The 23,635-nt window shown below is 40.7% G+C and overlaps 2 protein-coding genes across 4 annotated transcripts in view; one reads left to right on the forward strand and one right to left on the reverse strand.

Annotated features, from left to right (window-relative positions):
* Positions 1 to 1,053: 1,053 nt before the first annotated feature.
* TRMT10A (tRNA methyltransferase 10A) lies at positions 1,054 to 14,970 on the reverse strand. 3 transcript variants are annotated; one of them, XM_067297550.1, is made up of 8 exons: positions 14,916 to 14,970; positions 12,860 to 13,162; positions 11,682 to 11,844; positions 9,681 to 9,752; positions 9,106 to 9,180; positions 7,939 to 8,088; positions 6,686 to 6,791; positions 1,054 to 2,910 (listed from the first exon to the last, which is right to left on the reverse strand). In XM_067297550.1, the coding sequence occupies exons 2-8, from the start codon at positions 13,078 to 13,080 to the stop codon at positions 2,744 to 2,746; spliced, it is 954 nt and encodes a 317-aa protein (XP_067153651.1). In that variant the 5' UTR covers positions 13,081 to 13,162; positions 14,916 to 14,970; the 3' UTR covers positions 1,054 to 2,743. The 3 variants fall into 3 exon arrangements, with proteins under 3 accessions (XP_067153651.1, XP_067153652.1, XP_067153653.1); XM_067297551.1 differs by lacking the exon at positions 14,916 to 14,970 and adding an exon at positions 14,647 to 14,667; XM_067297552.1 differs by lacking the exon at positions 7,939 to 8,088.
* A 5,643-nt stretch (positions 14,971 to 20,613) lies between these two features.
* The window catches only part of MTTP (microsomal triglyceride transfer protein), a 30,227-nt gene continuing 27,205 nt past the window's right edge, over positions 20,614 to 23,635 (forward strand). Inside the window, exon 1 of the mRNA XM_013951913.2 lies at positions 20,614 to 20,754. Within this exon, the coding sequence (XP_013807367.2) occupies positions 20,694 to 20,754 (61 nt within the window). The 5' untranslated portion in view covers positions 20,614 to 20,693. The remainder of the gene's footprint in view (positions 20,755 to 23,635) is intronic.

The following is a 23,635-nucleotide window of genomic DNA, read 5'->3' on the forward strand; positions in this document are numbered from 1 at the left end:
GGATCCTGTAGAGAGTTCATGACAACATACATGAACTTCAGCCTACCATGACCTGATTAGGTTAGCATGAACAGAGAAAAGGTAAGCAGCAGCAGCAACATAAATTACTGACTAAAGGCTCCAATGAGGGAAACACTAACACCAGATGATTTAGACATGTGATGTGTATGAACAAGCAACTGTGAGTGATGAAGTACTGTGACCTCCCAGAGTTACACTAGGAGCCTTCCAAGAGCAGCATACCAGTCTGTTTTTTTCCTTCTCTTGAATTTTTTCTTGATTTGAGGTTAAATGTGTCAGAAGACAGTAAGTGGGAGCCAAGAGATGCTCCCGATCAGTAGTTATCTTGCCTTGCAGAAGTCACTTGAGTCCTGCTGACTTCAGAACTCAGTGGGAACTGCTGCTTCTTGCACAGGTCTCTCACAGTGCCACAGCTCCCACCTGCTTTGTGCCATTAACAATTTGCCTGCATGCTGTCTTTGCTCATAGGTACCACAGGCTACTGGCTCCTAGATTAACTATGATACAGGACCTCTGCTAACACACAGCTATTCGAGCTGCAGGTACTTGTTCACTTAAAATCATTGGTATATATCTAGTTTAACCAGTCATGATACTGAAGCTGGCTAGCAGTAACTCAGGTAGCAATCACTCAACCACTTGCAGTCATTCATACATACTGTAAACTAAAGCAAAAACAGGAATCCATTTCAAATTTATCCAAAGAAAGTTAAACCTGAAACTGGTAGCCCATCAGAGCTTGATTTAAAAATGTGTGTGTGCATGTGCATGTGTGTGTGGGGGGGTTAATCTATCTCATTTCACCAGTGACTATGCAAGAAAGGTTGTGTTTTAAGCTATAACACACTTTCTTCACATGACAAGAATGTTCTGTCAACAAAACAGTTCCATAAGACTCCTTTGGACTCTATCTAAATGTCTCCAAAAGTCCCCAATTTGTTTATGTGACCTTCTGTTACACTCTCAAGCCTGTGGAAATGAGGTGCATGTAAGAAATACTCAGAAAAAACAAACAAACAAAAAAACTTATAGTGGTTGAAGATTCGTAGATCAGGTTTAATAGGTGCTATGTGCATGAACGGCATGTAATACCTCAGCTGTAAAGGTGTAACTCTTTGCAATTTAACTGCTTTACACATTTATTATCAGAGAATCAGTATAATAAATGGTTGGTATACTTGCACTAGTTTTTTTTGTTGTTGTTAAAGAAATAAAAACAGCTGCACTTTTGTGCCAAAGGTGACCTAGTTTCTGCAACAAAAGCAATCACACTCTTGCATAGCCTAACGAAAAACTCATCCGCATTCCATGCTTTTAACAGATGAAACTTTTTAACAGTTGTTTAAAAAGCATAGGAGGCAGCACGCACTGAGTATATAAAGTCACAACTAGTTTGTTGCCAACCCTTTACAGACCATGCAAATACCCATAGGAATCCCACTTCTGTTTTCAGTTTGAAAGCAGCAATAACAGAGGGAGGATTAGAAATGGATACAAGCCATATATGGATACATATTTATAGCACCCTCTTGATTCCAGCGAAGAAGAGATGAACAGTTATCATGATTTGGTTTTATACTCTTCAGCCAACCTGTGTGAAAGCTGCTTCATTCAACTTAGATTCAGTGCATGCTTGTTCACAATCCAAAACATTTACTGCAGCTGCCTGGTTGGTCCCTACAGAAGAAAGGCATGGGACAGGCTCACAGGTGTGAAATAAAGTCACACCTCCCAAGATGCCCATTTCATTACTTTGCAAAAGCACTGAAGTCCGTTAAAAAATAAGTTGGATCAGAGCTTCCAGTCAAGACTGAAAAAGAGATTAGTTTTTTGGGTTTTTTTTTTTAAGGAAAAAATATTTGACCGACAATGCAATTAATATAACATTGTGGTATACAGGTATACTACAACTGAAGAATAAGTGACTTGCAAGTCACTGGTATTCTTGAGCTGTCTTCTGGTATTGTTTTGAGATTGCAGGATAAGTTTTGCTAAGAGTGTAATAGATAATCAAAAGTAATTGAGCCACCTCAACATAACAAGCACTGTGTGCCAACCAAGCCACAAAATTTGCACATGCGCAGATACTCATCGCAATTGAAGTATAGAGAATTTCATTCATATTTCATCTAGTGACCCCAACCAGCTGAACACAGAAGTATAAATCAGTCAGTATGGCTCAGCTGATAAAGGCAGCGCAGTTGCTTGTGATTGTCTTTTGAGACCCTCAGGAAAAGTAGAAAATTTGGGGTTTTTTTCCCTTTGAGTGATCATACACATTTTGCAACAGGCACTACTGGTACAGGATTTGAGGTCACATGAACTCTTACTGTACACTGCTTTTAAGAAACATTAGAGTGGAAATGGGCAAGAATGCACGCATAAAACAATAATTACTAATGCTTTCAGGTAATACACTCAACTTCACATGTATAACAAAACTTAAAACAAAAATAAATAAAATGGCTTCCTTGGGAAACAAAATCATTTCTGCCATTAATTTATTTTTTAAGAAGCTACTAATATGGAAGTTTCAGGGTAAAAATAGCATTTATCTTTACCCTTTCTGTCCAGCAACAGTTCTGGGTCAGCTATGTAGCTACTGAGCATTGAGACAATTCAGTATCACAAGGGCAGCAGATGGTCTTCAGGGTTTAGCTACTTTGTGTTCCAATTTTATCCCGTGAACGGCATGTTCATTTTTCCCATCTCATCCTGAAGCCTAGTTGCTGTCCAAGTCATTGTCTCCATCTTCTTTTTCAGACAGAACATGTCTGGATGCATCATTGGTTTCTCCCAAAGGAACAGCCCCTTTCCGCTGTGGCAAGACACTGAAAAAAGCCTCCTTCCAGTCTCTCTTCTCCAGGTATGCAAGGATGATCTCAAACACTGCAACATCAAGAAAGATCATCAGCTCTTCTACCAGGAGACAACTGAACTGGTGATAGGCACACACACCCAAATCCATCTTTACAGGGGTTTATACGCATTTGGTTTTGGCATCTTCAGAGTAAAACCTACAGGCGGAAGACGACAAAGCAATTCTGCTACCACCGCAGTCTAAAGCCAAGCGCTTTGAGTCTTCAATTGTAAAACAGGCTCTCTATTCTCCTGATTACTCCAGTATCCTTTTCTGCCGCTGCTCCAGTTTGAATTCACTCCTCTTTCGTACAAGTTGGCACTTGTGAGACCTGGAGTACTAGGAGGGACTTTTATACTGGCACTAATGCTTTCCTATGTTTGACAGGAATACCACTCTGGATGCGCTTTAACAATGACTTTGTTAATGACAATGACTCTGTCATATGGAGAACATATGGACAGCCCAAAGCCTTCCTAAAGTTTACTGTATCCTCGTTGTCATCTTTCTCTTTCATTTCCATCTGATGAAATCTGAGCTTATGGCAAAAATTCTTGTTATTAGTCTCCCAATTTTGAGATGCTTTCCCTCAGCACTACCGAATTTCTTGTTGTTTCCATTATACTAATTATCAGGTCACCCTTACTCCTGTTTCATCTCAAAATTTTCTCTGACTGACAATACCTCCAAACTGCATTACATACAAATTTCAACAGCATATTCCTATTTAGAAAAATCTCAGTTGTCCAATATTTTAGAAGTCATAGTGATGTTGAGGAGTACCAAAATTCTCAACATGACTGTGCCCCAGCAGGAGTGGTAAAGGCAGGAGGAGGCCCTGTGGCTGGTGAGTAAACCAGACTAGCATGAAAAATTTGGGACACAGAGGAGGTTCCTCAAGCTTGAGACTACAAGAATAGTGCTAACAGGGCTGGAGAACGCCGACTTCAAAGAATGCACCCACTGCAAGCGTTCTTAATGCCAAGCAAGAGCATATGAGAGAGGATCAAAGGAGCTGTGGTGGAAAAAACCCTTACAGAAAGCCAGGCAAGCATTCAGAAAGGGAGGAGGTGCATGGATCTCTTACTCACTGAGAGTCAAATTACAGAAAAAAGTGTCACATTTACTAGAGGTTTCCTGGACCCAGGTTTACTGGACAGCCAGCTGCTATCCATGACAATGATTTAGAATAGCTGTCCATTTTACTATGTTATTCGTCTGAGAAGTACAGTGAAGTTATGATCTCCCCAGAGACTATATTAATACCATTGGAAGTTACTGCAGAAAGCGTATGTGGCAAAAATAGTGGTTTAAGAAAAAGAAGAGTACAGTGAGTATGCATCTTCTCCTTTGTTTTGGAACTTTCTTTATCTGCATAGTGAAAAACAGAACTGATAGAAACAGAACAGCTTGGACATGACAAGACAGACATCTACAATGCACTACAACAGCAACAAAAATATTAAGCAAGGATAGAAAAAGGCAATGGAAACAGTTACTAGACTTCACTGCATACTGGAGTAGAACAATATGGTCTAATAACATACATTACAAAGTATTACCCTTAGGTTACAAATCTGAACAGAAGGAATCAAACTCCCTCAGCTACACTTGCAATTGTGTTTTGCATACAGTGTTTAATATAGACCTTAAATCTTGAAGTTTTAAAATTTCAGATCAAGTCAAAAAAAAAAAAAACAAAAAAACCACACTTATTACAAAGCCTGCCAGTTCTCTAACATCAAATATAACACACATACGTGTGTTCCTCATGACATTTCAACACGGCAATTTCAGAGTTCAGGCACTGAACTAACTGCCTGAGGAAATTTATGAAGACTTGTTCCCAAAGGGGTGGTGGTGGAGACTATTTCACGTTTAACGACGCTGTCTATCTCCCACCACCAGAGGGCACCACTTAAAGTGAGTCAAAGACTGACAAGGCAGTTAAGAAAGAATTTCTTCTATGGGACTTTCCAAATTCACACCTCTCAAAAATAGTCCCAAAGGAACCCAGTAGATCTCTCAGTCTTGTCTGCTGAGCCACATATTGTACTTTGCAAGCTTTAAGTTCTGGACTGAGCGTGGGAGCCCAAAAACCAGAATAACCAAATTACAGCAGAAGAGGTGAGCAATTATACAGTGTTACACAAAGTAGCAAGGTGGATGCATTCACAGCAAACTTCAAAAATCTTAGTAGAAATATCCTTCACTCCTACACAAGAATTTATAATATGAAGTTTGAGTGACAGCTTGATTCTATCTACCTTACTCATGTCAAGTAGTATCTTCCCTGAAAACAGTCCTTTTTGATTTAGGTTGTATGTTACTAGGGTTACAAGGTATGTCAGAGCCTTAATTGTAGGTGCTACAGTTACCTTAATTGAGCTGCTACCTCAACTTTTTGCAATTTTTTAAATTTTCCTGCCTGAAATCCTTAAGCAAAACATTGCTAAAGTACAAAATTTACCTTAAAAAAAAAAAAAAAACAACACAAAACCCCACACAGTTTGTGTTAAGAACCTTTCAGCTGCAGTTTGAAAATGTTTTAGAAAGGTGGTGGTGGGGGGGGGGGGAAATCAATCTCTCACAGAATAAAATCGCAGCAACTAAATTGCAGTGATATTAGGTGCCTAAATATCTCTAAAAATCTGGCACAAGAAACATGGACAAGATCATAAAGCAAACAAATGAAAGTCTCAATGTAAGTGATCCAATCTATATCCAGAGCGTAGACTTCTAGATAACAGCCTCCAAAATGTTGCCACTAGAGGTCAGTATAAGATTATTGCAGAAAAGCACTAACAGAAAGCTACAGCTTTTATAACTTTTGATGAATAATACATAAAATATATATAAAGCAACATTTAAAGATCACATTCCAGAAAGTTGAAAAACGCTACAAATACAAGGGCTGTGGTAATTTTTAATTCTAATGACATACTAACAGAAAAAACTCCAAGGTATATTCTCTGCTATGCTTAAGTACTCTTTATTATCTTACAAATGCACACCTCTTCCACCAACGGAATCTTAAGAACATAAAGTTATTGTCAAGAGATGTGTTCAATCATAAAACAAACCTGAAACATAAAGCAGGATAAGAGAAAAGAACCTGAAGAAGTGCAAAATAAAGACTAGCACACTATCAAAGAAATTCCTATAAAGGTCTGAGCAGCACTGACCTTGCATGTACTTTTGTTTAATGACACTGAAAGATACCAAATAGTAAAAGTGAACAATTAAAAGCATGCGTACGTGTTGAGAATTCAAGAATAGGTTAAGCATAACTGTATACTTTAATCAGAACCACGAAACCAGGTAAAAATGCAGTAATAAAAGCTCAGCAAATGGAGTGTTGCTGATACCAAATGAAGTTAAATCTAGAGTTACCCAAGAAGTTACTGCCTAACAAGTCTATCAGAAGAGGTGAAAACATGTATTCATCCACATATATTTATCCTCCAATGGGACAAAATACATGAGATCGTTTCCAGATTTTATTTACTTACCCATTAAGCCTGGAAACAAGGCCAGGATGGCAAGAAAGCCAAAAATTACTCACGGGAGAAGTCAACAGAATAGGGTTTGCACTTCTAAGTGACTAAGATGCTTCCTCAGCTACCTTAATATTTATTCATATACAAAATATTTAAAGGTCAGGGTAAATACTTTATTCCAGAAGCAACTGAATTCAAAAAACACTAAAATATTAAAATAAGGTATCTGCACTGTAACGCACATTTTGAGGGTTTAATGTTTAATACTGCAAGTAATAATGTCATTCTGTGATTTAAGACTTACCATGATTGACTGCTAACACTTTCCGACTGTTCATTTTCACAAAGTTTCCAAGAGGGAGTTGTGCATGACCAATTCCTAGCTCTACTGCTTTTTTGTAAGTAATTCCCTGTAGGAAAGACACAAAAACAACTCGACTGAGAATCACCATTTCGAACCAGCCTATACAGATTACCAGAAGTATTGTTTTCTGGCCAGAGTCTGGCCAGCATTGCCATGCTCTTGCTTTAAAAAAAAAAAAAAAAAAAAAAAAAAAAGTTATATTTACTAGATAAGATAGTACATGCTTCAAGGGTTACCTTAGGAAAACTTACTGCCTTAAATACATGTCACGCTGTGATGTATGGTCAAAATTATCATAACTGCAAAACCTGCTTATGCAACTGCAACTCTCGAATGTGTCAGCCATAGCCCATTTTAAAGATGACTTTGTGCTTAAATACAAGATTACTCAGATTGTAGTAACTAGGTATTTTTTGAGAGGAAGAATAAAGTTTTGGTTTTAATCTAGCAACTCCTGTGCCAAGATGGGATAAAGTGTTTTAGGAAGCGAGTAAACACTTCATACTATGACGACTATCTAAAAGACCTGCTTTAGCTCCCTCCCAGTCTTCAATTGTGGACTAACTGCTGCAGCATCATTTGGTAAGGCTTAAGATTCATCCCTTTTTTTAGCATCACACCAAAATATTAAATAGGTCACTAGAAATTATGCAGGAGTGTCTTTAAAAACAAGCAGTAACAGTATTCCCTATGCCACTCCAAGCCCACACAGCATGATCCCATGTCCAGGTATGGAACCAGACCCCTGAAGCACGTGTGTTACTTAGCCAAGTCCTCCTGACAGGCAAACTTGTTAAAAAAGGACATTCAAGATTCAAGTACTGTTCTTCATCTATATTTGGGCATGTGCACATACAAGCATACACACAACTGCATGCGCAGAAACCAAAGCCTTCTGTCTGAAAATATGGCCCTTGGTAAGCTGAGCAGTGCTACTAATTCCATTCCTATATTTAAAATGAAAAGATAAAATGCTAAAAAGCCTCAGCATGTCTGCACTCTGGAACACAAGCCATAGCTACCACCACACACTTTTTGGTTTCTTCAAAACTTTTTTGAATTAAGTCTTCTTTTTTGAAAGTTTTATTATTTTTGTTAGTTTACACATGTACAACATTAATGTCAAACAAGATGCTCACCCTCCCCCCCCCCAAAAAAAAAAAAAGCTGCAAAGAACTGCGGCCACCGTTTACCTTGTGGTGATTGTGATCCACCAGACCTCCAATCACGTAGGCTTTCTTCTCATCAAGCTCACCGAGAACATCCGGGGAATCTGAGGTGAGATATACTAGGTCTTCTTTCTTTATTAGCTCACTATAGTGCTCTGTTTTAATTTGGATATCCTCCAAAACACAAGGTAGTTAAAAGAAGTTACGTTCAACTAATGAATTGTTGGGCAAGCCATATGTTTCACAGACCCGAGATGGAACCAGCAAATATAAAGCTAGCAGTAGGCAGTTCATTCTATGCCCCTCATTCTTTTTTTTTTTTTCCTCCCCCCCTCCACAGTGCAGACTGCCTTCTGCATAAACAATCCACAGTCCCTACCACAGATCTCCAAAGCACTGACTTGCAAAAATTATCAGGAAACTTTCTGAAAGCCCAGAAGAGCTTCAGAAAACCTTAAGTTCTTGTGATTCTTTTTAGAAATTACCACATGTTCTCTAGGGATCCCAGTCATTTTCAAGTCCTCCTTTCTAAAAAGGAAACCACAAGTATATGCTTAGTTAACATTATTTGTTTGATGAGAGGTTTGTGCTATACTTCTGAAAAGCAGTCATCACACAAGGCCTGCTGACAGTAAAGCTAATCTTTAAATGAAGAGCACTTTACGTAGATAAAATTGTTGGAACATTGGTTTGTTTGAACAAAGAGTCACAAGAAAAAAAACATGAATTTGACAAAGACAAGCTCATTTGCTACAGAACACTTCTGTGTTGAGAGGCAACACAATGGAAAGAAAAAGCACACAAGTGAATTGCACCAGGACTTCAAAGTAGTACTTTTTCCAAGAAAAAAGAGCACCGTCAAGACAGGCAACTGCTGAAACTACCTGATGAATCGTCTTGCCTAGGCTATCAGAGAATGGTATCTATTCAATAAAAACAGGTGTGTAGAGAGAGTTCCAAAACCAAAAATCAAACATAGACTCAAGCCAAGCAGTCCTTAGCTTAGTCAAATTAAATTATTTAAGAGCATAAAGAGTCACACTTCTTTCTAATACGCTATTGTTCTGATGTCTTGGGGGGGGGGAGGGGAAAAAATCAAAAAAAGCACAGGTCCTTCACAACAAACAACCTAGTTAACAATGATAATCTTTTTTCCTCCCTCTTTTTACAGAAATAGGGTCAATTATTCACCTTCCAGTTCACCCATCCTTTGTCATTTTCATTCATGTTGTTCTTCAACTGTCCCCCATGGCTGGTCAAGTAAAACTTAGAAAAGAACAAATAGAAGGTACATAATATTGAAATGTTAATATGCCAGTCTGCTTCCTTTCTGTACAAGTCTATTTTCTACCCTTAGCTATTAGCTAAAACTCTTAAATTATTATTTAGCTTAAGAAAATCGTACTAAGACCATACTCATATAGCTAGTGACACATTTAAAAGACAAGTATGCACATATGCAGTTCCTCTTTTGTTACTCTGTCATAGATAAAACTTAGTATCAACAAAGTGTTTTAGTGGCATGCCTGTATATGGTGCTCTTTATCTGCATGCACACACTTTCTCACATGTATGTTGATTTGTATGATACATGGGTTAAAAATTAATCTATTAGTATAGAAGCACTATTTATTTTATTAAAGTGTGTTTAAATAAATTGTTTTGTGTGCCTACTACAGTGGTCACCAGTTTGGGTCACTGCTACCCTTCTCATATGCTTTGTACATGAGACACAGTTTGTTTGACATGAGTTTGTTCAAGCATACCTGCACAGGATGAAATGCTTTGCGGTTTTCTGCATAACATCTCTGAATTTGCTTGTGAAGCTTCTTAACATCCTGTATACAACACAATTTGTTTTTACATATTCCTTCAGACAGACCACCACAAAATGCTTTACCATGAGCCAGTCAGAAGCTAAAGAGAAAAAAAGGAAGCTTTTAACTGGCAAAAATGACTACTGAGAGAGAGAAAGAGCACGCACATCAGTCCCAAAGAAAAAAGAGCCACTGTGAAGGGATTATGCTGACACAGATACATACAAATCTTCCACAAAACATGTATTTAGACCCTTTTATGCATGTACTTGATTTGCATTATTCTAGAAAACAAACAAAAAAAAATCATTGAGATTTAATTATACATAATGATATACTCAAAATTCATCTGAGGAATCAAGCAGATTTTTCACTCTGCAACTACACTCAGTCTTTCACCCACAATAAAGCCTTGGGACTGTACAGTATGTAGTTAAGAAAATTAAATATGCATAACTAACCTGAAGAACCCCAAAACAATGTAAATAATTTAGTGGCTGGTTCCAGCATTTTGACCTGAAAATTTGGACAACAGGTAACTAGCACCATGTAAAATGCAACAGACAACTGTTAGTCAGTTATCCTTTATGTAAGGTACCTTAAACACCTTTAGCCTCAGTGTTCCACAAGGAAGGTCTTCTTATAACTGACTCCCATTTAAAAAAATGAAACATCATTTTGTTGCTTTTATTCATGTAGTAATTTTCAAATGTTTGGATATCTCCAAGTTTTAAAGGATTTCAAGTGAAGAACAAAACTTTATCACTACAATATTTCAACCCAAGTTTTTAGAGAAGCTAGAAAAAGTGTCTAATTAACCATCCCTAGTGGCCACAAACATCTGCACTTATGACATTTCAGCCTTGCTCAATACCTGCAGCAAAGGCACCAGGTTTTATACCAGGCCAAATGGCGGCTCTGGCTGACCAGGGAAGGAAACATGTTTTACAAAGGATGAAGCTTAGCAGGAAATGTCCAGGCAGCATCTCTGAAACGTACCAAGGGGCTGCTCTGATCTCTTCTGTGGCAGTGCTGAGGAGCCCTCAGGGAACCAGGTTCCAACCTAGCAACTGAAGCCTCCCCAAAATCTCGTGGTCAGTGGCACTCAGCTGCATTAGTGCTATACATGCTTTGCATTACACTCAACAAGCAGCTAGATGGGCTTTGCAAAAGCTTGAATTCGAGCAGTCTTCCAGGGCAGATGAAAGCCCTGGCAGCAGTAGAACATCTCAGGGTAACAGGGAGGGGAAAGGTCTGCCTCAAACACTGAAGGCTGCAGTCTTACAGGAGGTTGCAGATTAACATCCTTTTGTTTTAGTGTTAAAAGTTGTTTTGATCTCAAAATGCCACAATAAGAACCTTCACCAGTCATCAGGTATCACACTGATCCTTCTCATATTTACTTATCCTTTCAACATCACATCAGTTCTTTCAACCATTCTAAAATTTGAGAGGCTGAATTGCTCGTCTTCCTGTCCCAACTACCTCTGGTGTGACGGAGACAAAGCTCAGTATCCTCACAGTGCTAAAAATTTTAATTTCCACAGATCATCACTAACACTGCTGGGAGCCTCAGGTCCACTTCAAATGAGAAAGTAACTAAATGTGGCATTTGCAGCCCCTCTAGCAAAATCATTTTGAGGCAGAACTGTGTGCAACTTCAAGGTGAGCATGAGGCACAAACTATTTCTCTATTTCCGTCTCTGGAATTAAACCAACTTACCACAGATCCATGAAGGCAAACAAGATCTTTGGCAAGCTTATACAAAGGTATATTCCAAACCCTGGAAAATTCAGCAGTTAATTTAAGGTCTAGGAGTCACCACATTTTGAAACATGCTAACTATCCACCGACGGCTGCTCTAAAATATTTCTGCTCTCATATCACACCAACATTGACATTAGATGTCAATTCAACATCTGTATCAGATGGAAAAAAAATTCTTTTACCTTTAGCACCATCAAGTCATCAAAGCTGCAGTCCACAATGAGACGAAGTGTACTAGGAACCACTTCCTTTCGCATACGCTTTCTGTCATTCCCTTCATTATTGGAGTCCAATTTTGACTGACGCTCTAATTTTCTCTTCTGGCGTTTTTCTTTTCGTTTCTGCCTAATAAAAAATATAAATATGTATATATATGCTGAGTAAACAGATGAAAATATACTTTTATGATTAAGATGGCTGTCTCAAGACCATGGTAGTTTATACTTGTCTCTGTTGCTTGAAGTTGTGCTAGGCTAACACCAGCACAAAACAGGTACCTCATCTTTATTTGCAAAGTACTGGACATACCTACAGAGACAGATACCTGACATAAATCCAAGTGAAGTCAATGGAGTAAGTTTCATGGATTTAGGAGTGCTCTGTCAGGTCATATATCAGGAATAACCAAAAATACTACCAAAATTGCAGTAACGGAACAGCTTCTGTTCCAATGAACGGACCATTTCAAGAGATTTCTGAAGCAACTGTTTATTTCTTCTTCCCCTCTACCTCCCAATGGCAGCAGACAGTCCAGGAACAAGTTCCAGAGATAGCTTAAGAAGCTCTCTATTAACAGCCACTGTCTTGGGAGGGAACATTTTGTGTTCAGCAAGATTAGGATAAATCAAGATCAGCCCATTTGCAGTTACGCTTTCTCTCAACAAGACAATACGGAAATCCGCCACCTTCCACAAAACAACATTTCAGTAGATCACAAGTCAATGTGATCATTTATGGCACAATATTCTACATGTCAGAAGGAAACTTTTATTCAGTGTTTGTATGATTCACCAAATCTGACAGCCAATAGGGGAACAGCCAGTTCAGAAAGGAATAAGGCCACGTTATTTCTCCCTCTGGACAAACATGTCAAAAATACTTGAGCAAGTTAGACTCCTTCCTGGTATCCTCTTCAAGAGAGGGAACATGTCTGGTATGAAGAGAGGATGCTTACCTTTGTAGTTTCTTGATGCTCAGATGGAGCAGCCTGTGACTATTGCTTTAAACCTGGTGTGGGAGAAAACTAGTTCAACTGCCTTGGTTTGCTAAAGCAATCTACATGCAAATTCTGCTCACATATTATTATTATTAGCATTAAATACTACACATGATCCTAGAAAAGCCATATTTCAAACCATACCTGCGTAGATCTTTCTGTTCTTCCCACTGTTTCTGCTTCAACAGTTTCTTCCTTTGCCTCTTGGACATGGGTTCAAGACATTGTGCCTTGCCTGAGCCTGCCTCCTGTCTCTCTACTTGACCATCATTTGATTTCACCTTTCCTTCCACATCAGGAACCTCTGCAGGCACGGTATTTTCTGTTGGCACCTCTGGGCTTTCTGTTGGCATTTCTGAAGACATTCACTTTTGGTTGGCTTTACTGACTTGTTTCTCAATGCGTGGTAAATATTTCATAAAAAGCAAGCTTCTTCTCCCACCAATTCTGTAAGAAACAAAACAGTAGTTATTAGAAGGTATTACAAGAAGTTCAGTTGGAATAAGTATCACTCTACACCTACCACAAACCTGAACAAAGCAAAAGTTATAAACAAGAGACAGGTTTTTCGCTTAAAGTTTGGTTAGTGTCCCTGAAAACAGTAACTCGCACAGCACATGAAAAAAGATAGCTTGTATTTAGAACATGTCTAAAATTCAGCCTGCTATTCAGCTCTAACTATTCAACAGTTTTTAATTAAAAACTTTGTGAAAACACAAGATATTCCAAGCTGAAATATAATGAAACCCTGCTGGATTTTTTGCAACCCTTAGGGGCAGCTCAAAATGATCCCAAAATGGTGCATGCATGTGAAGAGGATGCAGCAAAAGGGAATTTTGAAGTTGCATCTGAGATACTGACTTTTAAATAATAAGCCTTATCATTGTGAACCTAAGCTATTTACTGCAGACTTTCCAAAGCTGGCATTTTCAAAAGGACATGAACTTTATCATATTAAAGAATAGCAAGTAAGAGTTCATTCCTCGAGCTTTCCAATACTGTAACTTTGTTATTTAAAAGCATCATCTTTGTTTTCCTCCTACCTCGCACATCACTACATAATAAGCACACACAAGTAAGGAAGCATAACAGATTAAATATAAGAGAAAACACAGCAGTACTCTGCATATGCGAGATATAAGTACACAAAGAAAGAGGAAAAAAAAATTAAAAGGTAACTTGTGAGGTAATTATGACAGTGTGTTAGAGAACTATAATTTTAAACAGACTAAAGCCATTTCAGCAGAAGACAATGTGCGAGCAAGCTGTGCCCCTTCAAAATTTATTTTTATTTCTTATCCTTGAAATAACCAAAGGTGCATTGTCAGTAGACAGTTGTTCAGTAGACAAAAAGCCTGCACTGAACAAAAACACAGCAAGCTGGGGGAAGAACAGACTGAACTGTTACTCAGCAAAAATGTTCCATGTCCAAATTACAATTGCTCCCTCTCCTTTTCAAAGACAACTATTATTATTTCATATTCATAACTCCCTTGTCCTCAACAAAGTTTTATAATTTTCTAAAGATACCTATCTACCTGGAGAACACTGCATCTACAAAGCTAATACACACACACACACACAAAACCCTCTTGCTTTTTTAGCAACACAACAGCCAAACATATACTTAAACCAGAAAACCAAGAGACTTTCAGAGAATTAACACCAATTTTCCTGTTTCTGCGCCTCAACACACAAGGCCTCAGAAATCAACATACACGTGCCAAAAGGCACAGCCCCGCGTGGCACGGGCACATCTACAACCACCGCAACGCACACACCCCGCAGATACTGCTTGCTGCTGACTTCTACACGTGTCTGTACATACATACACACACGCATATTTTATATATATATATATATATAAATACAAACACGCACACACATGTAAATGCGCACGCACACATTTTTGGCCCGTGCCCCCAAACTACCTCGGAACCCGACGGGAGCGGCCACCGCCGCCCAGCCGCGGCCCGGGAGAGCCGCGACATCCCCAGGCGGCAGTCCCAGCCGCACGAGCACCACAAAGGAGGGAAGCACTCCCCAAGTCGCTCGGAGGCAGCCATGTTCCCCTCCCTCCGAGGGAAACCCAATCCCGAGACCACGCACCGACCTCTCCTCCTCCCCCCCCCCCCCTACCCCGCCGCTCCCCAGCTGCGGCGGCGCGGCGCCAACGGACGCGGGGCGACCGTTAACGTACCCCCGCGCCGCCCCACAACGAGGGCCCGACAGGAAGGGAGGGAGGGAGGGGGCGGGGCGCGCGCAGGCGGCCGGCGCAGGCGCGCCTCGCGCTGCCGGCCCGGACTTCAAGTCCCGGCGAGCCGCGAGCGGCCGTTAGCGCCAACGGTCGCGCTGAGGGGAAGCCTCGCGCCGCGCAGGTGCTCACTGGCGGGTGGCGGCGGCCCGCGGCCCGCGCAGCAAATCGTGCAGTTCCTAAACGGCCTTTTAACAGCTTCACCCGTCTGCCTCGTGCGGGTGCAAGAGGAAAAACGAAGCTTCAAGAGTCCTGTGCCATTCTTTTTGTGCTGAAAGAATTTTTCTTTGTATTCTTTAGATTTTAGAACAGGAAGACAACACTCACTTAGCTGCGCAAGAAGAAGATACAACGATTACTAGGTGCTACATCACCTCTTTTTTGGTGATGTCTTTACAGTTAAAAAAAATTCTAGCCATACCAAATACACTTCAAGATCAGTTGTCAGCTCTGTGTGTATATATATATATAATTTTTTTTTTTTTTTGCTTCAGCACCATTGTTTACAATAGACACAAACTGAATTTAGCTGCCAGATGCGCTTCTGCAGCTTTTTGTTTTCACTGCTGTAGCAGAAAAGCAGGTGAGGGCAGCCACGGTGCTGTGGTCAGGCTGCGGGCTCTGCCCTTGCAGGCGCACACACGTGAGCCAATTCTTTGAAATCCGCATGAGTAAATGGTCGCAGGCTCAGAGGATAAGCTAATGACCCCGCTGAGAATAATAGTAATAACTGTGTTCCCTCTCTTATGGCTGTGGTGGCTCCACAGGATTAAGAGGAGTGAAAAGTAAGAAAACCTTATTTTTATCTGATGGTTTTGATGACATTACTGAGTTCATGCAGAGGCCAAAGGAGTATTTTTAAATAGTCGCATTCCTCAGAGCAGAATTTGAGTTCCAAAGAACCACAAGCAATTCCATATTCATTTTGCCCCCTAAAAAGGAGGTATGTGGCTTCGCATTTCATGTTTTAAAAGGCCACTGTTGATTAGTTCTTTAAAATTTAGTGACAATACCCAACTAATGGTGACCTTTTTTCCTCTTCAGACAACCTGCGGAAAGAATGCAGGTACAGGTACAGGCATTTATTCTGGAGACCAGGATTATAATATATGAGAAAAATATATTTTGGGCAAACTAAATATGTAGATAATCTGTTCATCTCTGGTTAATGAGGCACATGAAGTTAACAAACATATCAGTGTGTGCTACCATAATATCCTTTTCATGTGCACCAGTGTTTATCTCAAGTTTCATTGGTTCCAGATATACACAGTCTTTCAATTTTAGTGCTGGTTTCAGATTTACCACTGCTATATATGTGTATATATATGCTATATATGTGTGTATATATATATATATATCACACACGCTTGGTATATTCAGGTAGGCTGAGCTACAGTTTCACAAAACTGTATGGTGTCTCCAGAGTAAGAAACTGACCTTTAACTGCTGTTCATGTTTAATATTTGGTTTAATACTTGATTTCATTTGTAATTCTTATTTGCCTCACTACTTTAAAAATAACTAGATTTGCATTTGCTTTTGCTAGCATCTATTTAAAACCTCACTCATGTTACTATTAATATCTAGATTTACATACCAGAATCACACAAGTCCAAGTGCATTACCATCCCAATAAAGAATCCTTCATTTTCATTTGGTCATTAAAAGGCTGCAGACCAGTTACTGATATAAGCCCATTTGCTTGTTTTCTATTTTTAAAAGAAAAAGGACACCTAACAAATTCACACAATATTCTGGTGTGCTTTTTCTCAGAAAGAAGAAGCTGCTCAGATGTTTTGATTTACAAATTTGTTTTTCTCATTTTGCAGTTTCCAAAGTGGCAGTATTGCTAATCCAGATCCTTACATCCTTGAACAGCAATACAGAGCAATGCAATGTTTTCTGTGCTAAAGTCTGCCAAAGTGCCAAGTGATGACAAGGCAAAATGAAGACCTGAACAGTTGCAAATACTTAGAAAGAACCATCTAATTGAATTTAATTATTTGATATAGTCATATTATGATGTTTCAAGATGCTTATTCAAATAGTAGTTTCCTGGAGCGTTTTAAAGCATTTGCAAAAACAGCATTTCAGGGCAAGTGGCAGAATATGGAGAGAGGAAAAAGATACTCAGTGGAGGCTCAGGCTGGTAAACAGAAATCACTCTTGGTGGGTCAGATCTGATTGCAGAGCTCCTGCAGCGCACCACACGGAGAACGTAACTGGCGGGCACAAGACATGGCAATGCAAACCCAGAGCACACGGCTTTGCCTCCCGAGGTGGCATGCTCACCAGCATCCCCGCCACAGCAGCCTGGCCTGCACACCTGAACTGTTACCACCACCCAGGAGGGTGGGCAAAGGAGCAAGGGTGAAAAAATGCCTTTTTCTGTCAGTGCTGGGTAGACTGGGCCCCACACACCAGTAAGGAAGAGGAAGATTAGGACGTGAATTGCCTGAGGAACGCACCTTCGGAGAGTGGTTGGCCATGCATATCCCTCCCTCTGTCTCCCATGGCAGAAACATGGATGTCTTAGGAACATCATCATCTGAAACAGAGAGAGCTGGGGCATTTGGCACTAGCTGAAGGGAGAAGATGGATTTAGGTACTTTGGTGGATATAGCTGAATGTTTGCATTGAAAGCCAAAAGCTTCACTCTGTCGTTTGTGAAGAGAGGACAAAAGCATTTCATTAACCTCAGAAGATGTGAGGAAATCTCATTAGTTTTATTAGGTCACATAAAGATATGAGCTTTATTGTTTGGACTCTGGAAACTGTGCAGCAACAGTAATACTTTGACCCTAGAACATATGCCAGCATGGCGTGAGGTGTACGTTAGGGTTTGATCCTGCAGCCTCCGAGTGTAGTGGACTTTGGTGGGTGCAAAACTTTTTTCACTAGTTAACACTGACTTGAAGGATGTTACTGCTGATTTACTCTGGGCATAACTGAGATGAGGTTCAGGGCCCATGTTTTCAAGTAAGTTTTAGGAGTATAGTCTACCTGAATATACCAGGTGTGCGTGATATATATACATATATTTATATATATATGCACATGAAAATGTATGTGCTTTATTTCTCTACACATATGTGATGGCTATATCCTTAGGTGCTGTATCTGGCATAACTAAGGCAATTCCTTTGGTGTCCAAAGGAATACAACAACTGAGGATCTGGCCTCTAATATACTAGAGCCTGAGAGGCATTTTTAAACTTGATTTGAGGGAAGAAACACATTTCCTGAGAGTGTCCCAAGAGTGTAAGAACAGAACGATTACTATTCTCCAGATTTCAGGCCAACATCAACTCCTCCCAGTGAATGAAGGGTAAACTTTGCATTTCCAGAGCAGAATCTGTACCTGTATTCTCTTTCTAGCTAGAAGAGTTATTTTGGCACAGTGATGGTGTACTCAGTTTTTCAAAAAAGTACAGAACGCCTGAAAAGTTTGTTTCTCAAGTGCTACAGAATGCAACAAAAGGATCAGCTACAGTCCAGAAACAGACACATATACACATAGATTTCCTAACGCTTACCATGCAAGAAAATAGCACACAGAAAATATAACAAAGCTTAGGACTATTACATGACACAAAGTGTCTGACACACTTTGCTCCAAAGAATGCTCTATTTAAATCTGTATCACAAAAATGATTTGTATCACAAGAGTCAAATTCTTAAGTTAAAGTTAAGTTAAATCTATTGAAATATTATTTCCTACCCTGGGGTTGCCAAAAAGTAATTAGAGGCAGAATTTGATCCTAAATGTCAAAATAAAGTGAGAGAGATTTTGTCACCAAGAGAAAATCTCTGATGTAAGGAACTGCAATATAAAAAAATACGTTCTCCTGATAACATAAGACGTATATGGTTTTCTCCTGAAGACTGGGGAAAAGACTTGACTTCTGGAGTCAGGGATGTACTTAAATCACCAGGGAAATCCTGAAACTTGTGATGTCCTTAGGGACTTGGGGGAAGGACTCATATCGATATCCATCTGGTCCATACATGCTCTGGGGCTCAATTTAGGTACCTTCTGTGGTGTCCATATAAGGCTCTGCCTCAAATCCCTTGAATTCAGGAGTGTAAATAATAACAACAAATCAGGGAGAAACAGCAGCAGCTCAGAGGGCTTTTTCTATTAGTCTCTCCCTGCCTCCTTCCTCTACGCACACACACAGCTCCCAGGGGACTTTCACAAGACGTGGAGAGATAAGTGCAAAAGAGGGAAACGATAATGGACCTGTTGTTTCCTACTGCTTGGCGACATCTTAGATCCACTACTTTCAGCTTCTCTTTTAACATAATGCAATAGCAGAGGCATTTATACCATTAAAGGTGAAGGCCATTCTCACCTTATGATGTTCCTTTATTAATACAGAATATTATGGTGGTAGAAATGTCCTATTGCTAGCAGTTAAGTACTGGGGCAGCACTGGTTTCGTTGGGATATTTGTAGCTAGCAGGCAGCCAAACGTTCTAAAGCTGTAATAAGACAAGACAAGTAACGCTCCAGCGTATGGTGGGGAAATTATTCTATGACTGGGAGTTATTTACAGAATACATCTTGGGGGGGAAACAATTCTCTCTTGTTAAAACAACCTCTCAGAGTGGAAAGAAAGTTTGGTAACTGCTCACAGGTATCGCTCTGTATAAATAGGAAGGGACCCTTCTGCCCTGAAGAACTAGGCAGGTTTCGTTTGCCGGGGGAGAGGATGACCCCTCCACGACTTTGACACGCTGGATATACTAAGCAACACGTGGGGCTCCGTCTCCTGCCACACCAGGATCTGAGGGACAAGGGTTTGCTTATCAGCCCTCTGGCAGTGAAGCTCGGCACCCTATAGCATGAGACTTGCTCTCAAGGGAAATGAGGAAGCACGTGGGTTAGTCAGAAGGGGGCTTATCAGGAGATGCAGTAAAGCGAACTTGAGAAACAGGAAAAATATGGGTAATAAGGAGAACAACAATCTGATGGTTTGCGGGACTGCCTTCCCAAAGGCCATAGTGCCAGGCTTGTTCCTAGACCTAACAAAGCAATTAGTCTTCAGTGGGGTGGGACAGAATGGCTGGTTGAATTCATCTTTTCTGCCTCCAACCTCTAATTATGTAATATAGGGGCTGGGGCTGCTAAAAAAGAGAATTTTGTTGGAAAAATACAATATAGCTGTAACTGACATTGTGCCTGAGTCTTTGTAACATAGTATCACCAATATTTTGACAGCATTGATAAATGACAGTGTACTGCTTCTAGAAAGACCCTTAAAACCTGTCCGTTTCTAGGATTACTCACAGAGTTGGTACAAAATAGTGTAGAGCAGTGGGCAGAATCTGGCCCCTTGACACAACAGACCCATACTAACTTTCCTTAAAACTGCGGAGGAGTGGAAGGAGCTCCTGCTGACTCTGCCAGGATCAGAGATTGGCTCCCCCTGCTCAGAAGTTATGGCTACATCAGTTTAGCATTCAAAACCGAAAGCTGAGGTGAACAATAAAATGGGTAAAACCCACCAGCTACTTTAGTTCTTAATAATTAACTGGAAGTCCTTCAATGAACTTAGTACCTGAGAGTGGAATTTGGAATCTGACCTTTACTACATCTAGATAAACACAGGGGCAGATTCGGCGGCTCTCTCTGCAAGCTTCACTCCAGTCTGAGCGGTTCACTTCTCCAAGGCTTTAACATTTAATGCTGCGGTCAGGAGCACAGGCGAGTTGAGCATGATTCTTCTCACAGTGCTTTTCCTCTGCATCATTTCCACGTATTCAGCCTCGGTTAAAGGTAGGTCTGTGCTGGGCTTGGTTTATCGTTTAACAAAGGACTCAGCGAAGGCATAATCAGTGCCTGTATACTGGTGTATATTTTGCCTCAGAAATGAACATCTTTACTCAGGCACTCTTGAGTAATGCAAAATGCATTTAGTAATTACAGTGGTCTAAGCGCTTGTAAGGTTCTTGCCAGCACAGGGGATGGAAGAGACAATATTTTCAGGTGCACAGGACCAGCGGTATGAGCCAGGAAATGGGGGATCTTGACCTTGCTGAGTCAGGCCAGGCAGTGGGGGCAGTGACTTGAAAGACGGTATTCACATGCTTAAAAGTTAAACACCCATAGAAGTGCTCTGGTGGATCAGAGCCAGAAAGGGCTCAAGGCTCTGCAGGTTTCATCTTCTGTGCAGTTGACTCAGCTACCACTGACGTCCGTAACAAGCATCCCATTAATTTCACAGGGAGCTTGGTCTGCAATAAGTCATGAAAACCTAGATGTCTACACAAGCTCTTGGAGCAAGGGCTTTACTCAGGTGTCCTGCACAAAGGCCAAGGGTACAAAATCTGGGGACTGCCCACTCTAGCAGTGCCAGCGTGTGAAGGTCTCTTTCAGTAGTGGTGCTGTGTGTACAGTTTGGCATTAAATTTACAGGACTTTTAGGACAACTCGATAGCTATTTAATACGCAAGTCCTCTAAGACCCTCACTGTAACAGCAGTCTGTGCTCTGACAGCAGCAGTCATATGACATTAGCCAACACTTATTCTTCTGGCTGAATGAAAATGTCCTCAACAAGGAGGGAAGGGGAGCAGGGCAGCAGCCGGTCCTGGGTTAAGCGGTCGAGAAGGCTGTGGAGGTACTCCCATAGGTGCCTCTTCCTGCTCCCTGCAGGGGACCCGGGACACTGTGTGTCTGTGTAAGCAGAGAGCAGCAACCTTCCTCCCTACGTCCTTACCCCTTATGACAGGAGTTATAAAGCACAGGAGCTTGCAGGCAGTTCCTCTACCAGTGAGTGCATTTCACAACGCTGCCAAGTAACATTTATGGCTAGATACTGACAGGCCAAATTTCTGGCGTCTGCTCTTCCCGGCTTCTCCATAATGTTATTAAGCAAAGCTCTTTCTTGATGTGAAGGAATATTTGGCACTTTACATCCCCGGGTGTACTGTGCAAACATTTTCTGATTAATTAATCCTTCGATCAGCTCTGCAAGGTCTCCTTCTCTTGTGCAAAGGGGAAAATTGAGACCGAGAGCTAAGTAACTGGCCCAAGGCCAATTAGTACCTCAATGATAGAGCTAGGATTAGGATTAGAGCCTTGCCTTTCAGTCCACCAGGCCATGCTGCCTTTCAAAAATACTACATGAATATTCTTTACTTTTACATCAGCTAGATCAGCACACATGAAACTTTCCTACTGCAGTTTCTTTTGAAAAATATTTTCAAATAAATGGATGGTTTTGGTTTTTAAAGTTATCCAGTATCAGAAGAACTGGCAAATATGATTTATGGACATAGAGCCAGCTCGTAGTTGGAGATTCACATGCTCTGCATGCCACATGTATTAATAAAAGGCACAGGGCTTGACAGCTGTCTCTGCTCCTACAGTGTAACCTTCTGTATTATACAGTATCACGACTTAATTATAGAATTGGCATGTTACCCTTAATGACAGACACTTAACATTACCAGTCAAACTATGTGTTATGCACTCCACCTTGAAAGCTACACAGTCCACACAGGCACTTCTGACCCCAAGACAGTATGACAGAATGCAGTCTTTACGTCCGCTTCTGCTCCCTTCTCAGTCAGTGGGAAGTCTGCCACCAGCCAAAATGGAAACGGCGATAAGAGTTTCAAGGATCCCAGCGCTATGTGGAATACAAAGGAAAGAGCTTCTAAAGACGGCTTTTTTTTTTTTTAAAGGTTTCTATCAGAAAGGTATAGGAATATTTCTTCTTAAATGGTACCATTTTTTTTGCCTCATCCCTGCTCTTTCTCTTATCGTGATCCACCACTGGGTCACCCTTTACCCTGAGTGATACCAGGCTTGCAGCTAAACATGTCTTCTGCCCTGGCTCCCCCAGCATTTTCCGCATATGGAAAGGGGAAAACTTTCAGACCGTAATACTCTTCTGTCTCCCCCAAATACTTTGCAATTACTCATCTCTTCCATGGCACTCACAAAAAGCTGCCTGCCTGCATCATTTGCTCATCTATTTCCCTCAGGAGTGAACAGTTCTTTTGTATATGGAGAGAAGCAAATGTTGAAAGGGAATAAAATGGAAGGAACTGTTGCAAAAAGAAAAAAAACAAAAAACTATGGGCTGAACTGTGGGAAAAGAAGAGGATGGGGTAAGGTGCCTTCAACTGAAAAGAGAGAGGGAGCTAAACCACAGACATCCACCATAACTAATAAGACATATGTCTCAGCACTCGGATCATTTTACTTGGACGTGCTTTCCCCCCCCCTCTTATCTTTAGAGGGGACTGTGTCATCCTCCGCATTTAGAAAGCACCTAGAGGGCTGCACTTGCAAAATCTCAGCTGATACCAAATCATTAGCGCTGCCACTTCTACGGCAAAGGAAGGACATTTCAAACCAGGAAACAACCTTCTCAGAGTTATTCCAAGGAATCACGGGTCTTCCTGAAAGGCACTGCCAGCCTCTGGGCAGGCACTGAGCACCCTCTGCTCTCAACAGCAATGTAGTTCCAAATGTGATGGAAGTGAGGGAAATGGGTGAAGCAAAGGGACTAGGAAATTCATGGTAAACCTGGAGGAAGGGTTTTACACTTCTAGGTGATTTTTTTTTTAAAGTAGACACAAAAATAAGAGAAAACCAAAACAGCCCCATGCCAGCATAAACACTTTAGCATCCCTGCAAAAAAATCA

This window comes from Apteryx mantelli, chromosome 5 (assembly GCF_036417845.1).
Source record: "Apteryx mantelli isolate bAptMan1 chromosome 5, bAptMan1.hap1, whole genome shotgun sequence".
Taxonomy (NCBI): domain Eukaryota; kingdom Metazoa; phylum Chordata; class Aves; order Apterygiformes; family Apterygidae; genus Apteryx; species Apteryx mantelli.